Source organism: Thunnus thynnus, chromosome 12, assembly GCF_963924715.1.
Source record: "Thunnus thynnus chromosome 12, fThuThy2.1, whole genome shotgun sequence".
Taxonomy (NCBI): Eukaryota; Metazoa; Chordata; class Actinopteri; order Scombriformes; family Scombridae; genus Thunnus; species Thunnus thynnus.
Window position 1 is genome coordinate 34,146,328 of NC_089528.1, and position 17,992 is coordinate 34,164,319.

The 17,992-nt window shown below is 42.2% G+C and overlaps 2 protein-coding genes across 8 annotated transcripts in view; one reads left to right on the forward strand and one right to left on the reverse strand.

Annotated features, from left to right (window-relative positions):
• Positions 1-705: 705 nt before the first annotated feature.
• Positions 706-8,920, reverse strand: inhbab (inhibin subunit beta Ab). The gene is made up of 2 exons (XM_067607039.1): positions 7,881-8,920; positions 706-3,015 (listed from the first exon to the last, which is right to left on the reverse strand). The coding sequence occupies exons 1-2, from the start codon at positions 8,317-8,319 to the stop codon at positions 2,246-2,248; spliced, it is 1,209 nt and encodes a 402-aa protein (XP_067463140.1). The 5' UTR covers positions 8,320-8,920; the 3' UTR covers positions 706-2,245.
• A 1,601-nt stretch (positions 8,921-10,521) lies between these two features.
• amph (amphiphysin) overlaps positions 10,522-17,992 on the forward strand; it is a 32,933-nt gene continuing 25,462 nt past the window's right edge. For all 7 annotated transcript variants that reach the window (XM_067607040.1, XM_067607042.1, XM_067607044.1 and 4 more), the window contains exons 1-3: positions 10,522-10,644; positions 13,357-13,437; positions 14,165-14,219. In XM_067607040.1, coding sequence (XP_067463141.1) covers positions 10,576-10,644; positions 13,357-13,437; positions 14,165-14,219 — 205 coding nt within the window. In that variant the 5' untranslated portion in view covers positions 10,522-10,575. The remainder of the gene's footprint in view (positions 10,645-13,356; positions 13,438-14,164; positions 14,220-17,992) is intronic.

Consider the following 17,992-nt stretch of genomic DNA (forward strand, 5'->3'; position numbering starts at 1 on the left):
CATAGTAACAGCTGCAGTGCATGCTGGGTAACCCAGTCTAGCAGTTTGAGCAGCTGTGAATTTCCTTCTGCGTTCAGGTGTCTCCATAAACACACCTTCACCTGTTGCAATCAGAGAACCTCATTAACAGTCCAGCAGCTGAAGGTGAAGAAGACTGTTCAGTCTGCAGCTCGTCTGCTGTTTACTGCCGACAACAACCAGTTGACTGATGGTTTGCAGATCTGTGAGAAATATAATAATAATAATGATGATGATAACAACATAGAATCAATAAATACACAAGTGAAGGCTCATTCTGCTTTGGAGGAGTTGGTGGTAAATGAAGTGATGGAACATGTTTGGATATTTAAACTAATGTTTACACTTAATCACAGAGCTCCTGAAAGTATTTTTATTTATGTGTGATACTTACTACAATAACCCAGTAAACACTGGTGTCTATCCCAGCATGCACCAGGTGAGAGGCAGTACACGCTGGGCAGGTCGCCAGCCAATCACAGTGCAGAGACTCCTGTTCTTTAACTTCTAATGAACATTGACATCCATGATGTGAGTAAGAGCAGTCACTTTGCAGCTTTATCACTTTTGATAAACATGTGAATATATTTATATATATGAGTATTTATATATGAATATGTATATATAATATGAGTATTTATATATAATCTGAGTCGTGTCTCAGTGGGTTCAGGTTTCTGTTCTCGCTCCAGTACCGAGAGTGCATTGTGTTTGCTGTCACACATGCCTCAGCAGCCGTCTTTGTGTTTCTTAAATCAACTTATCGACTCAGCGATGAGTTTGTAGGTCAGCGAACAAACAGAGCGTTGCCATGCCAACCGCTTCTGGCTGCCCTGCTTCTCCTCGGCCTGCAGAGGTTTAAATTCACCGGCCTCATCGGCCGCTCGGTCCAGCTCTGGCGGCCAATCACAGGGCAGAGGAGGACACAGAAGGAAGTTGAGGAGCCTCTCAGTCCAGTTTTTACCAGCCAACAAAGAGCTGAGTGTCAGGTTTCTACATCACTCTCTCTCTCTTTGTGGAAGTGTGAAAGCAGAGTGGAGCTCATGATCCTGATCTCTGAAAACACCTGAGCAGCAACGAGACGCCGACCGGCTTCAAACAGATCAGAGATCATAAAATCACAACTGAAACAACAAAAACATGTCATCTGCAGCATGAAGATCATTTGACATTTCATCTGAATGTTTCTTCTCGTTCTGAGATGCTGGAAGTAACTTAATTTAATGTTAAGAAACAGAAAGTGTCATCACTGCCTCCCTATGAACAAACAGCATCCTGGTTTGTCTTCTTACAGTCTGAGTGATAAAAATGTAAAGTTTGTTCTGAAGGTGGCGCTAGAGGAAAGTCCATGGAGTTAAAATGGAGAGTGTTCACCCTCTGAAGAACAGTGACGTTAAAGTGACGGACTGAAGACGGCTAAATTGATGTTTAACAGTTTGTTTAATGATGAAGCAAAAAGGCAAAAATGCAAATAAATTATGTAAGTTGGCAACAACATTTCATGTATTTTTTTATTACAATGAAGCAACGACCAAAAAATGTTTTTTTCTTTCAGCAGTCAAATAATTTAACATGTTTGTTAACTGACACCTCATCTCGTTAATTTACTCACAGCTCATTGACACTTCAGCCCAAAGTGACATGAAGCAAACTTTGATCATCAGTGTCGACTCTCTTTGGCTTTCTTCTGAATCTGAAAATCTGAAGCTTCGCTGCTCAAACTGTGAAGCTGCTAAACTGCCAGGAAAGTTGTTTACTGTGCAAATATCAACCTGCGCCTTATTTATTTATTATTATTATTATTATTATAATCATCATCATCATCATCATCATATTAATAATAATGATAATAAAGATAATAATGATGTTTGGCTCCAGCAGCTGCTTGAACAAATTTCTTTCAAGTACCTCGACAGCAGAGATTTTGACACTAAGTTGAGCCTTTAGTGAACAGTAGACATATCAAAAATGATTCTCACATGTTTTACAATAGAAAACAATAGAAAACAACACATACAGATGAAAAAAGTTTAACATTAAAGGACATCTATTGCATAGTATTCTCAGGTCGTTCCAATGTGGAAAAGAGTCTCTCCCAGCAAGAAATACGATGCTTCGTCCACTAAACATAAATACGTTATCCAGCTCTTCTTTTTCCTGGGAAAGTGCTGACGTCATGTTCCTGCAGGAAGCAGGTTTAAAAAGAGTTTCTAATGTTTGAGTGACTTTATGAGCAGCCGCACTCCTCCACAATCATGTTCTGGATGTCTTTCTTGATGATCTTCTGCTCCTCGTTGTAGTAGAGCATGGACATGGCGCGCAGCCTCGTCGGCACACAGCAGGACCTGATGTTCTGGAACGGGCTGTAGCCCCGGATACGGTACTGATTGATGACTGTTGAATGGAAGGACAGAGATGAGCTGCTGATGCTTGCCATGTGGTTCGGACAGTCGCCTTCGCAGTAGTTGGCATGGTAACCAGACGGTGCAATAATCCAATCGCTCCAGCCGATGTCTTTGAAATTAACATAAAACTGTTGTTTGCAGCAGACGTGGATTTTGCCATCGCACTCCAGACTTCGTTTGATCCTCCGCTGAGCCGCCCCCTCTCCGGCTCGCAGTGCCACCATGAGGAACGGCCAGTGAGACTGCTCCCGCTCTTTGGCTCGCTCGCCGTTGGGAGGCATCAGGACGGGCGTGGCTCCTGCCTCGGTGCACAGTGGGCAGGACACTCGCAGGCTGAGTGAGCTGTTGCCGCGGTCCAGCAGAGACTGAACGCTGTGTGAGATGGCAAGTGTGTGCCAGCCGCTGCGACGAGTATCCACCATCTTCTCTGAAACAGATTCATCTTCCTCGTTGTGAAGCTGCAGCGTTACTTTGCCTTTCACTCGGTTCCCCTTTGACAACTTCAGGAAGATCCAGACGTTAGCTTGTTCCACCACCACAGAGCCGCTTCCCTCTTTTGAAATGTCAAAGGTCACAGTGTTTGCAGAATCTCCTGGTGCCGAAAACAGAGAGTTAGCATGTTAGCACGTTAGCATGAATGATACTGAGACATCAGAATGAACAGAGAAGCGTTTTCATCAATGTTGTTGACGTGAGTCTGTCAAAACAGAGGTTTCTAGTGAATTCGATCGAATTAGCTGATCAGTTGTTTTTGTCTTCAATGACAGTTTAGATAAACAAACTGCAGGAAAGAACACAGTTCAGTCTGATGTGTCTTCACAAGATCTGATAAAACATTCAGAGTAAAATCAGGAGAGAAACTTTTTTATTTCATCTGAACTCTGAGAAACTTTTCATGGACGTCGGTCATCATGTTCGTATTTGGTATTTTTCTGAAGTGGACTCTAATAAAAAACTGTGACCCTGCTGTCTGAACTAACCTGCCCCCTGTCCCCCCTCCCCCTCCCCTCTCTTGTCATGTGAATGAATGGACAAAAGAAATGTCATTAACAATAAAAGCATGAATGGAGCTGCTGCCTCTAAATATACTCAGCAGCAACATAAGCAGAGAGACTAAAAAAGGAAAAGGCCTGATTTCAGGGAAGTTATTAACAAATCCAACCCCCCCACCCCCACTGCCCCCCTGTCTTGTGTCCATGTCCCTCTTTGTCCCCTCCTGCAGAATAATTAATGGGGCCCATATTTGGCTGAATGAAGTGATTATTCACGGCCTGAGACCCCTCGGTATGCCCAACCCCCCCATCGTTACTGTCCCTCTAATCTCGGCGAGTCTTTGAGGCTTTTTTAATTACAGATTCCACTTGAAGGGAAGACTATTTATAGCACAAAGCCATTATGTACATTTATGTAAGCAAACAAGCCACAGGACACGAGCTGGTTCACGTTCACAGAGGATCTTTTCTGACAAAACATTTCATCATTCACACTTTCAAAAATTCCTGTCAGACTTTGTTAACGGACCCAAACTTCAGATTTCAGCCGTGTTTATATGGACAGTAAAACTGTAAGTCTTCATCTATCTCAATCAGTTTGTCTCACAAACAGCAAATCTTCCTTCACTCTTTCTTGTTACTATGAACTTTATCTGATTCACATATTTCCATGTTTTCTCAGTTCATCACTGCTCAATGAAATATGAGCATTAAAGAACAAGCTGAAGGGGGCACTGTGATAGTGATGAGCTTTGTTATATATCTTTATTAACATGTATTTATTCTTGTGCTTGGATGGTGTACAGAGCTCCTGCTGATACAACAGCTTACTGATATGTTGAACACTGTCAGTGTTTTAATTAAAGAATTCATTCACTGAAGAAGTGTTGCTGCTGAGGAAGTTTGATAAATACACTGAACAATGACCTCATTACGTCCGAAACATTCATCCTCACGTCCTCACCGTCTCTCATCTACTGAACCACAAATACAGAGCTCCAGCGGTTTTTGGATCATTACAACACTGTTTTTTGTGTCAGTTCAGCTGATATACTAAAGATTTAACAGAAATTCTCTGAGTAGAAAAACAGACGTGAAAAGAGAATTTGGTCAGAAAGGAAGAGAATCAATAGAATCATCTGACTGTTGAACTCTGTAAACAAACTTTGAACTTTTGGGATTTTTCTGAATGAGCTGATAACAAATTACACAGACAGACGCCTGTAATGCAGCAGGATGGTCAGAGACAGTAGAGTCTGAGTCTACTAACTCTACTCACTCAGAAGAAACACCTGAACACACCTGAACACACCTGAACACTCCTGAACACTTCTGAACACACCTGAACGCTCCTGAACACACCTGAACACTTCTGAACACACCTGAACGCTCCTGAACACACCTGAACACACCTGAACACTTCTGAACACACCTGAACACTTCTGAACACACCTGAACACTTCTGAACACACCTGAACGCTCCTGAACACACCTGAACACTTCTGAACACACCTGAACACACCTGAACACACCTGAACACTTCTGAACACACCTGAACGCTCCTGAACACACCTGAACACTTCTGAACACACCTGAACGCTCCTGAACACACCTGAACACTTCTGAACACTCCTGAACCCTTCTGAACACACCTGAACGCTCCTGAACACACCTGAACACTTCTGAACACATCTGAACGCTCCTGAACACACCTGAACACTTCTGAACACACCTGAACACACCTGAACACTTCTGAACACACCTGAATACACATGAATACACATGAACACACCTGAACGCTCCTGAACACACCTGAACACTTCTGAACACACCTGAACACTTCTGAACGCTCCTGAACACACCTGAACGCTCCTGAACACTTCTGAACACACCTGAACACTTCTGAACGCTCCTGAACACACCTTAACACTTCTGAACACACCTGAACACACTTGAACACTCCTGAACACTTCTGAATACTCCTGAACACACCTGAACACTCCTGAACACACCTTAATGCTCCTGAACACACCTGAATGCTCCCGAACACACCTGAATGCTCCTGAACACACCTGAACACACTTGAACACTTCTGAACACTCCTGAACACACCTGAACACACCTGAACACACCTGAACATACCTGAACACTCCTGAACACACCTGAATGCTCCTGAACACACCTTAACGCTCCTGAACACACCTGAACACTCCTGAACACTTCTGAACGCTCCTGAACACACCTGAACATACCTGAACACACCTGAACACTCCTGAACACTTCTGAACACTCCTGACACACCTGAACGCTCCTGAACACACCTGAACACTCCTGAACACTTCTGAACGCTCCTGAACATACCTGAACACACCTCAACGCTCCTGAATACACCTGAACACACCTGAACACTCCTGAACACTTCTGAACGCTCCTGAACACTCCTGAATGCTCCTGAACGCTCCTGAACACACCTGAACGCCCCTGAACACTCCTGAACACTCCTGAACATACCTGAACACACCTCAACGCTCCTGAATACACCTGAACACTCCTGAACACTCCTGAACGCTCCTGAACACACCTGAACGCTCCTGAACACTCCTGAACGCTCCTGAACACACCTGAACACTCCTGAACACACTTGAACACTCCTGAACACTTCTGAACACTCCTGAACACACCTGAACGCTCCTGAACACTCCTGAACGCTCCTGAACACACCTGAATGCTCCTGAACACACTTGAACACTCCTGAACACTTCCGAACACTCCTGAACACACCTGAACGCTCCTGAACACTCCTGAACGCTCCTGAACACTCCTGAATGCTCCTGAACACACCTGAACGCTCCTGAACACACCTGAACACTCCTGAACACTTCTGAACGCTCCTGAACACACCTGAACATACCTGAACACACCTCAACGCTCCTGAATACACCTGAACACTCTTGAACACACCTGAACGCTCCTGAACACTCCTGAACACACCTGAACACACCTGAATGCTCCTGAACACACTTGAATACGCCTGAACACTTCTGAACACTCCTGAACACACCTGAACGCTCCTGAACACTCCTGAACGCTCCTGAACACTCCTGAATGCTCCTGAACACACTTGAACACTCCTGAACACTTCTGAACACTCCTGAACACACCTGAACGCTCCTGAACACACCTGAACACTCCTGAACACTTCTGAACGCTCCTGTACACACCTCAACATACCTGAACACACCTCAACGCTCCTGAATACACCTGAACACTCTTGAACACACCTGAACGCTCCTGAACGCTCCTGAACACACCTGAACACAACTGAACACTCCTGAACACAACTGAACGCTCCTGAACACACTTGAATGCCCCTGAACACTTCTGAACACATCTGAACACAACTGAACGCTCCTGAACACTCCTGAACACACCTGAACGCTCCTGAACACACCTGAACACTCCTGAACACTCCTGAACGCTCCTGAACACACCTGAACACACCTGAACGCTCCTGAACACACCTGAACACTCCTGAACGCTCCTGAACACACCTGAACACACCTGAACGCTTCTGAACACTCCTGAACGCTCCTGAACACACCTGAACACACCTGAACGCTCCTGAACACACCTGAACACTCCTGAACACACCTGAACACACCTAAACACTCCTGAACACACCTGAACGCTCCTGAACACACCTGAACGCTCCTGAACACACCTGAACACTCCTGAACGCTCCTGAACACACCTGAACACTCTTGAACACACCTGAACACACCTGAAGGCTCCTGAACACTCCTGAATGCTCCTGAACACACCTGAACACTCCTGAACACACCTGAACACACCTGAATGCTCCTGAACACACCTGAACACTCCTGAACACACCTGAACACACCTGAACACACCTGAATGCTCCTGAACACACCTGAACACACCTGAACACTCCTGAACACACCTGAATGCTCTTGAACACACCTGAACATACCTGAACACTCCTGAACGCTCCTGAACACACCTGAACACTCCTGAACACACCTGAACACACCTGAACACACCTGAACACTCCTGAACACACCTGAATGCTCCTGAACACACCTGAACATACCTGAACACTCCTGAACGCTCCTGAACACACCTGAACACTCCTGAACACACCTGAACACACCTGAATGCTCCTGAACACACCTGAACACACCTGAACACACCTGAATGCTCCTGAACACACCTGAACACACCTGAACACTCCTGAACACACCTGAATGCTCCTGAACACACCTGAACACACCTGAACACACCTGAACACTCCTGAACACACCTGAACACACCTGAACACTCCTGAACACACCTGAATGCTCCTGAACACACCTGAACACACCTGAACACACCTGAACACACCTGAACACTCCTGAACACACCTGAATACACCTGTAATAGTAGATAGGCGTAGCTGCACACTCACCTGGCTCTGCAAAGGTGATGATTTCAGATGGTGGCTCAGGTGGCATTGGGGCCCCGGGGCCCCGGCCCTCCTCCTGGATCTCCACACTGCCATCTTCAGCCACATGGCCCACATGCAGCTTCTTGAGGGCGTTGAGCAGCGCAGTGCGAGGAACTGGCTGCGTTAGGTTGGGCCTGGCGCTCAGGTGCAGCATGTTGAGAATGTGACGTTTCACCGCCTCCACCATGTCGGCCTGTCCTCCTGCCGGAGACGAAGAGTTCTTCCTCATCAGTGCCACAGAGCAAGATGGACAGTCAGAGGACAGTGCCTCCTCCTGGAGCCCTGCAGACGTGTCCACTTGTGGGACAGGAGACGCCGTCGGAGACACTGTCGGAGATGCATCAATCAGAAGACCGACAGCCAGAGAGACGAACACAGCAAGCAGAGACACCGAGGACATGACGGAGTCTGACTGAGAGTCCGTGGTGATGCTGCTGCCGCCGGGGGACAATTCAAGATCCGGAACAGTACGATCTGTCTCTGATGCCTCAGCTAATTCAGGAGATGCAACACAAACACATCAAAGTTATTAGTCCTAACAGAGGAGCGCTGAGCAGGCTGGGTCTCTGGTTCTCTGGGTCTCTGGTTTCTGGGTTTCTGGGTCTCTGGCTCTCTGGTTCTCTGGTTCTCTGGGTCTCTGGTTGTCTAGGTCTCTGGGTCTCTGTGTCTCTGGTTCTCTGGTTCTCTGAGTGTCTGGTTGTCTGGGTCTCTGGGTGATGAGGTGCAGGTGAACTGGTTCTGTCGGGTCCTGCGAGCTGGATGAACGGGGGCCTCTCGGGTCTCTCTGCTTCCCTCTCAGCTCTCTTACTGTAATTATACCTCCTGCCTGTTTAATCCCTCCCTCCATCCACAGAGGTATTTCCCTGTGAGTCAGTGACATCACACACACACACACACACACACACACACACACACACACATACACACACACAGGTGCACACTCACAGTGAGTAAAGTCCTCTCAGAATATCTCAGGACTGTTTGTGGTGTTTCCTCCTGAACGGACGTCACGACAGAAGAGGAGGTGGAAGGAGGGAAGAGGAGGAAGAGTGTGTCCCTGATTCATTCCTACCACACACACACACACACACACACACACACACACACACACACACACTGATGACTCAGTGCAGCGTCATCATCACCTCACGTGGAGGAGAGACTCCGTTGGTGTGAAATTAATTTTTAAACTGAAAAAGAGTTTGTTGTTACAATCAGAGTCCTGCACACAGCAGATGGAGCGCGCTCAGAGCACCGTCTCTCTCTCTCTCTCTCTCTCACACACACACACACACACACACACACACACACTGTGACATCAGCACACCACGCCCTCTGCTGGTGGGATTCAGGTGTTACGGCGTCCTCCTCCTCTGAGCCATGGCCTCTGGTTCTGTCTCAGGCTCCATCATGAAGAACTGATCCAGTCAGACTGAGGCATCATAAAACTAGACATTATATAAAAACTATTTTATTATCAGATAGTAATGCAGAATATTAAAGGATAATTATGAAGATTATTAAATGATAATAATTACACATATACAAATGTAAAAAAAAGTCTAAATAAAAGTATTTGTTAATCCGAGGAGATGAGATTAGTGTTCTGCATCAGAACCCATTTTAAAACAAATTGTCAACCGTTAACTTTGACACATTATTATTGTTGTTGTTGTTGTTGACTTTAGTAAAAGTATCAGAAACAGAGAGTAAAAACACTTTTTGAGTAAAAGTTCAGCAAAAACTGTGAATCTTTAGTTAAAGTTGTGATGGTTTCATGTTAATATTCAGTGAAGTATTAATATTAATATCAGTATCAGTATTGATATATATACATATATATATGATTTAAACAGTCTGGAACTCTGCTGCTCTCTGCTGGATGTTTGAAGATGCTGCAACAACTTCAATATTAAAGATTCAGACAAATCTACCTGCTGCTCAGTTTAAATCTTAAAATTTCTGATGAAGCTGCAAGAAATGAATGACAACTGATTTTAACAGATTGAAGTTATTAATTTTAATATATTTATACAAGAAGGAGAGTTTAAAAACAAACAAGTTGTGCTGCTTTTCAGAGAAAGAAACACAAAACTCCGTTTAAAAACAGTCTGTTCAGTTTTCCTTTGATATGAACAGACATTTCATAATTTACCAAACACAGACTAAAGATGTCTTTAAAAAATAAAACATCAAGTTTCAGTTTTTGAAGAAACATTCCTGCTGTTTGATTAGGTTATCATTCAGTGTTGTTCTGTCACTTTTACATCATTTCCTGTTTACTGGACGTTTCAGTCAAAAAGTCCAAAAATAGCACGTGAATAATCTGCCTCAGGACAGCCGATTATCACTTGAGATCCTTCAATACCCAGAATGACGATTTTATGTATTTTATATGTGACTCTATATAAAGAATAACCTGCAGGCTGTGTTTGATTTACCTTTTAATTCGAACAAAAACACATGAAACCGGAGGATTGAAAGAATCCAATCAGCTGACTGAGTGCGCCCCGCCCCCTCCACTCTCTCTCTCTCTCTCTCTCTCTCTCTCTCTCTCTCTCTCTCTCTCTCTCTCTCTCTCTCTCTCTCTCCTCCCCCTCCTCGTCTCTCTCTCTCGGTGTTAATCCGCCTCTCTCTCCCTCTCTCTGCAGTCATCATGGCGGAAATTAAAACGGGAATCTTCGCTAAGAACGTGCAGAAAAGGCTGAACAGAGCGCAGGAGAAGGTAAGAGCTGCGGGGTGGTGGTGATGATGATGATGGTGGTGGTGATGATGATGATGATGGAGGAGGTGACGGCGGAGGACAGATGGAGGAGTAACGGAGGAGAACAGGGATGGATGTGCGGTTGCAGGCCGCTGTTGCAGCTTTTCACTCTCCTCTCACGTATTTCGTTTTTTTTGTGATTATTGGATATTGATCTGCATATAGCCGGTGACGTCATGATGTTTCCTAAAATCAGTACATAAAAACATTAAAAGCTGACGGAGAGCGTTTTTATTGGCTGAAGCATAACGACGGTGGATTAACGTTTACTGTAACACCTCGTCATGACGTCATGTGTGCGGTGAAACAAGTCACGCGTGTATTTCATGTTTTAAATACATGACGTTTGTTGCTCCAAGGTCGGCAGAAGGGGAGGCGGGGAATACCCTTTCTGTGGCGTGATGACGTCATTTCTGACGCCACATCAGTTACCTGCGAGTTATTTATAGGATAAGCCTTCTGGACTGCCAGTACGGAATTTATATATATTAATATATATATATATATATATATATATATATATATATATATATATATATATATATACTCAAGGAGTTTTATAAGTGCTCATGACTTGACTTAATTTTACCTTTTATTGACTTTTCTTTGTTTAGAAAGTAAGAGAAATTAGAAGTAATTTTTTTTCAAAAAATTTAGCCATCAAACATTTCTGATGCTTTTCAGTTTTGAACTGAAATGAGCCAATGAAACATTACCTGATTCTATTAGAACAGTGAAGACTGTCCATGGTGCTGAAACATTACCTGATTCTATTAGAACAGTGAAGACTGTCCATGGTGCTGAAACATTACCTGATTCTATTAGAACAGTGAAGACTGTCCATGGTGCTGAAACATTACCTGGTTCTATTAGAACAGTGAGGGCTGTCCATGGTGCTGAAACATTACCTGGTTCTATTAGAACAGTGAAGACTGTCCATGGTGCTGAAACATTACCTGGTTTTATTAGAACAGTGAGGGCTGTCCATGGTGCTGAAACATTACCTGGTTCTATTAGAACAGTGAGGACTGTCCATGGTGCTGAAACATTACCTGGTTCTATTAGAACAGTGAAGACTGTCCATGGTGCTGAAACATTACCTGGTTCTATTAGAACAGTGAAGACTGTCCATGGTGCTGAAACATTACCTGGTTTTATTAGAACAGTGAAGACTGTCCATGGTGCTGAAACATTACCTGGTTCTATTAGAACAGTGAGGGCTGTCCATGGTGCTGAAACATTACCTGGTTTTATTAGAACAGTGAAGACTGTCCATGGTGCTGAAACATTACCTGGTTCTATTAGAACAGTGAGTGCTGTCCATGGTGCTGAAACATTACCTGGTTCTATTAGAACAGTGAGTGCTGTCCATGGTGCTGAAACATTACCTGGTTCTATTAGAACAGTGAGTGCTGTCCATGGTGCTGAAACATTACCTGGTTTTATTAGAACAGTGAAGACTGTCCATGGTGCTGAAACATTACCTGGTTCTATTAGAACAGTGAGGGCTGTCCATGGTGCTGAAACATTACCTGGTTCTATTAGAACAGTGAGTGCTGTCCATGGTGCTGAAGCAAAAAAGTTGCTGAAACTCACCTGAAGACATTGGATTATTTTATATTCATTGAGTAAGGAGGTGCAGTGTGTCTTCATTCAGTCGATCACTGTGTGAAATGGTTGATTTTTATGTTTTTGTTTCTTTTCTGAGACTCAGTTTTCCCATGATTACACACACCTAGTTAAGTGTGTTCAGTGAAACATAGGATGATGTTTTTGATGTCAGGCTTGAATTGATTTTCTCTTTTGTAATTTTTGTGCCTGTCTCTAAGAAGCTCACTTTATGGTTTGGTAAAACCCAAATACACCTGAATTACTGCTGACTAGTTCCTTATATGGGCAGAATACCAACCAATGAGATCACAGCAACATGGTTTGACTGACATCTGTGAATGAGTCCAGTCAGGAGAGAAAGTTGTTGTCTCTGTTAGTTTCATCCAGCTGACAGTTGATGAACTCTGTTGCCTTCGGTTGGAACATAAATTTGTTTGTGTTGCCTTCAGGGACACGTTCAGTCGGTTGATCTGAGGTGTCGCTTTTCATCTAGAAACAACAGTCTGCCTATTAAATATTGAAGACACAGCAGAGTCAATTGGAGCCGGTTCAGAGTTTATTTATTGACTTTAACACTTTAAGGGCAGCTCTGTTTTCTGTCTCCTCTTGTTTCTAATGTGGAGGCACGCTTCCCGTTTAACTATAAAAAGTTCCTTTTTCTTCACTATGCACTTGGGCACGAAGCTGTAATTAAGTTCTAAATACTGAGATAAATCTTTATCAACATCTTAACTCTTTGTTTACTTCCTGTTTGTGCAAACAAGCCAAATTAACACCAGAGGATTGAGAGCCTCTGTCAGTTCTGTTAATACAGTAAAAACAACTATAGGTCCCTGTTTAAGGTTTGTTCACAATAAAAAAATGTGTTCATCTTGCACTCGCTCACATATAAGTTGATCATGTTCAGTAATATTCAGGGTCTGTTTAACAAAGTACGAATGACCAAAAATATAACTGTAAATCAAAGCAAGTCTTTGAAAAGTGTCTCTACAAAGGAAAAACAGATGTCATAATTGTGACATGTCAGCAGTTATAAATGTATCCTATTTTGTGATTTGTCAGGTGCTGCAGAAACTGGGTAAAGCAGATGAGACCAAGGATGAGCAGTTTGAACAAGTCGTTATCAACTTCAGGAGACAGGAGGTGAGAGTTGTTCACAGACATCTCCTAACCCCTAACCCAACATCATCACATATCCATGTTTGTTTTTCTGCACTAAACCTAAAATCTGACTCATCTGAGCACCAGCTGCTGAAACATTTTATGTTTCAGTTTGTGGAAATGGAAATATCAGGTAAGCATTGACAGTTCAACAAACAGCTGAGGCAGATGGGGATGACATTAGTTTGGCAAGTATTTAGTCATAAACTAAAGTATTGGAAACATTAACATGTTGACCAGACAATGGCACTAGATGAAGAGTCAGACGATCAAAGTTATAACAATTTATCCTGAGAAGAACATGAATTCCTGAACCAAATTATATGACAATCCATCTGATAGTTGTTGAAATATTTCCGTCTAAAGCAACTGACTGGCTGCTAGCACAATTGAAAATAAGATACACAACTTCCGTCCCACTGATAGGTCCAAAGACTCAATAGTTTAGTTTAGTTTTTAGTTGTCTTTAACCGAGTTGATCTGCAATGAAGTTCAGATTTTCTCCATCAGAGATGTTTCCTTCAGTGTTGACATACGCTGAAGTTCAGTGTTCAGTCCAGTTTTTAGAGAGACCTGTTCAAGAAGCTGTTCAACAGCTGAAAACAGGAAGTCATCACGTGTTCACCAAAGTAAAACAGTCAATGTAGAATACTTTACATAAGGGAGTATGTGTGTGATTTTAACCGTGAATGTGTTGTTTCTCTGTCAGTCTGAAGGCTCTCGGCTGCAGAGGGAGATGAGGTCCTACATGTCTGCAATTAAAGGTGAGACTTCATTTAAACACATGCACATATATCATACAGCATATACACACAACATATACAGTACTGTGCAAAAGTTTTAGGCACCCTAGATGTATACTATCAGGGAGGTGTCTGATTGATCTCAAATTTATCCATGACATGACGATGACCCTGAGCGTACAGCTAGAGTCATAAAGAACTATTTTCAGCTACAAGAAGAATGATGAGTCCTGCAACAGATGGTTTGACCCCCACAGAGCCCTGATCTCAACATCATGGAGTCAATCTGGGATTACATGAAGAAGCACCTGAGATGTTCTAAATAATAAATCCACAGAAGGATATTCTTTCTCCAGGATGGTTACAACAACCTGCCTGCAAGTTACCATGAAAAACTGTTAAAGTGAACTGAGGAGAACTGCTGCTGTTCTAAAGGCAAAGCTGCTCACAGCAAATATCGATTTACTTGCTGCTGTTTACTCAACTTTGTAAGATTTTTGATAATTGATAAATTAAAACAACTTATAGCAATATTTTTGAAAGCATTCTCACTTTACTTTTAGTGCCTAAAACTTTTGCACAGTACCATATATAGATAAGTTTTTGTTCATTAACATGTAGTTAAGCTGCAGTTTGTTCCTTTCAGGACTTTTCCATTTGATTTGATTTATTGATTGGGAAAGTCTGCAGTTTAAACATTAAAGATGCACTACGCCGCAGTTAGCTCAAAGCTAATTTGCATCCGTAGTCCCCCACAATCAAAACATACAACAGCACAACAACAAACAGTACAAAGCAAAAAACAAAACAAAAAACAAACAAACAAACAAAAAAACAACACACAGAACACACCATACAAAATACAAAGCTACACACAACAGCACATCACATACATCCACAATGTCAATTAAAAATTAATAATGTAAACTAGACTCAGTGGTCACCCAGCTGATTCGTCATCAGGTAGGATGTTCACTGAGTCGTGGTTTTCACAGAGGAAGCTGACTGTCTAAATGCAGTGTGATGAAATGGTCCAATCTATAGAGGATATTCTGGAGGATCTGATAGAACTTACTGAGCGAGTGAACACAAAGTCACATAGTGGAGGAGGACAAACCATTTAACATTTATAAACTAGACACAAATCTGAATATTATGTAAAACTGTCAAAGCTCAGTAAATTGTATTTCTCCAGAACCCTACAGTGATGGAAACGCTTTGAGTTTTAGAGTTTGTTTGTTTAAGGACTCAAGAGGTTTGATGGCTGTTTCTCCAGCCTGCCCCCAACATGTGATCAATAACACATCTGGGAAAGAATCACAGCTGCATAAATATCTGCAGCGTCCAAAGAGAGACAGTTTCTAATATGTCTTAAATTTGCTAAGTTGTACTTTATGGTTTTAACCATTTTTAACGTTTCTCAAAGTTGAAATTTGGATCCAGTGTCACACCAAGATATTTAAAATCAGTAACTATGTCAATTTTTTCACCTTTGATGAGAATATCAGCGTTAGGAGGTTGTACCATAGTCTTAGAGAAAAACATACCCTTTGTCTTGTTTACATTTAGACTCAGACATGATTGATCAAGCCAGTGTGATCCTCTCCAATGCAGTTGTTAGCTTAGCAGCAGCTAACTCAGCTGTTTTTGCATGTGTGTACACAACGCTGTCATCTGCATACATTTGTAGCTCTGCATCATGACACTGTTGAGGGGGATCATTAATATATAGACTAAATAATAGGGGACCTAACACTGACCCTTGTGGAACACCCATTGTGCACTTCATGTTACTGGACAGTGTGTCACTAACTTTAACACATTGTCTCCTATTAGATAAATATGAAGACATCCATGCCAGTGCTCTAGATGAGAAGTTAAATTTAGAGAGTTTTGATATTAAAACATCATGATTGACTGTGTCAAATGCTTTACGCAGATCTAAAAATACAGCAACAACTACTCCTCCTTTGTCAAGTCTTGATTTAATTTGCTCTATTAAGTGCAAGGTAGCAGTTTCAGTGGAATGATTTGCTCTAAAGCCAAATTGCATACAATGTAGACCAAAACTGTTTGTATTAAGAAATGTTGTCAGTTGTTTAATGACAACTTTCTCAGCAACCTTTGAGAGTACTGGCAGTATACTTATTGGTCTGTAGTTACTGGTTTCAAGGTGGTCTCCAGATTTAAAAATAGGCATGACGATGGCACGTTTCCAGTCATCAGGAAAGGAGCTGTGTTTAAAAGACAAGTTAATTAAATGAGCAATAGGGGGAGTTAAAATGCCTTTGTGTGATTTGACAAACATGGTGTCAAATTGGAAAGCATCTCTATATTTAAAGCTTTATAAGGAGCTGATGATTCTGTTAACTTGTAACTCGTTAGTTTCTACCAACTTGAAAACCTGACCTGTAGCATCTATAGGAACAATATTGTTTCTTTTTTGTACATTTTTTTCCTAACTCATACACAGACTCAAGAAAAAAATTATTAAAGACAGAAGCAACAGTAAGATGATCTTCAATTAACTTCATCAATGTTTTTCCAGATCAATTTACTGTTGCCTTTAACCTCATTCAAAATATTGAGATGAAAACGAGATTTAGCTTCTCTTCGCTCTTGGATAACTTTGTTCCTTAAACCTTTATAAATCAGCATGTCGGTGTCTCTTCTAATTTTAATTGCCTTCCTTAATGCAGCATCTCTAGATTTCATTAGTTTCCACAAATGTTCATTTAACTACGGTAAATTATTTTTATTTTTAGATTTTATCTGTATCCTCACATTAAATCTTTCCCTCACAAAGTTGATTCTGTGAGTAAAAGTATCACAACCATAGTCCAGATCATCAGAGGACAGAACATCATCCCAGTTCAAGCTGTTAATTTCATTGGTAAATTCTTGCTTAGTTCTGGTTATGCATTGAAGGATCATTGTCTTAGTTGCTGTGGTCTTAAATCTCCTTTTAGTCAGTTTTCTGGCACATAGGGTTAAGTTATGATCTGATAAGCCAGTGATTAAATTATAACTTTTAGTTATTCTTTCTGGTTTGTTAGTAAATATCAGATAAATATGTGTACTGGAGCATTTTGCAATCCTAGTTGGGCCTTATCTAGTTGTTATAGTTGCAATTTCTCTGTGATCATTTTTAGTTTTTTCCTCCCAGTTCACATTAAAATCAGCCATAAGTAATAACTCTTTGTTGAGATTTCACTCTTTCAAGACTTCTGTGAGTTGATCATAGAAAGTGTCATCTGCAGAAGGGGGCCTACAGACACCTATGATGTTAAAAGACATTTGTTGGGATAACATTATTTTTATCCCAACATATTCTAACGTGTTACCTGCATTATAAACCAGACGTTCACATATGATGTTGTCTCTCACATAAAGAAGCACTCCTCCTCCTCTTCCATCAGGTCTGTCTCTTCTGAAACATTGGTATCTGGGCACTGTGAACACATGAAACCACATTTCAGTCAGACAGAGAAAGTCCAGATTTGAGTCAGACACAAGATGAGTTAGCTGATTGCTCTTTGCAGTAATGCTGCTGATGTTAAAATGTCCACCGAATACCCTCCTCGGTTTCAGCTTCGGGTCCCATAAGACTTTTGCATGATTGACAGTTTGGAAGGTTTAGAATAACCTCTGCCTCCTCACACAGTGGTGTCAGCAGCAGGTTTTGTGAGAGAGACACTGGACCCATCAAGGTTTCCACAGCCCAGTAGTGAAAAGTTATTCATTTAACCATCCTGCCTCGCGTTAACAAAGTTTAGTCTGTTAAGGGAGAAGCC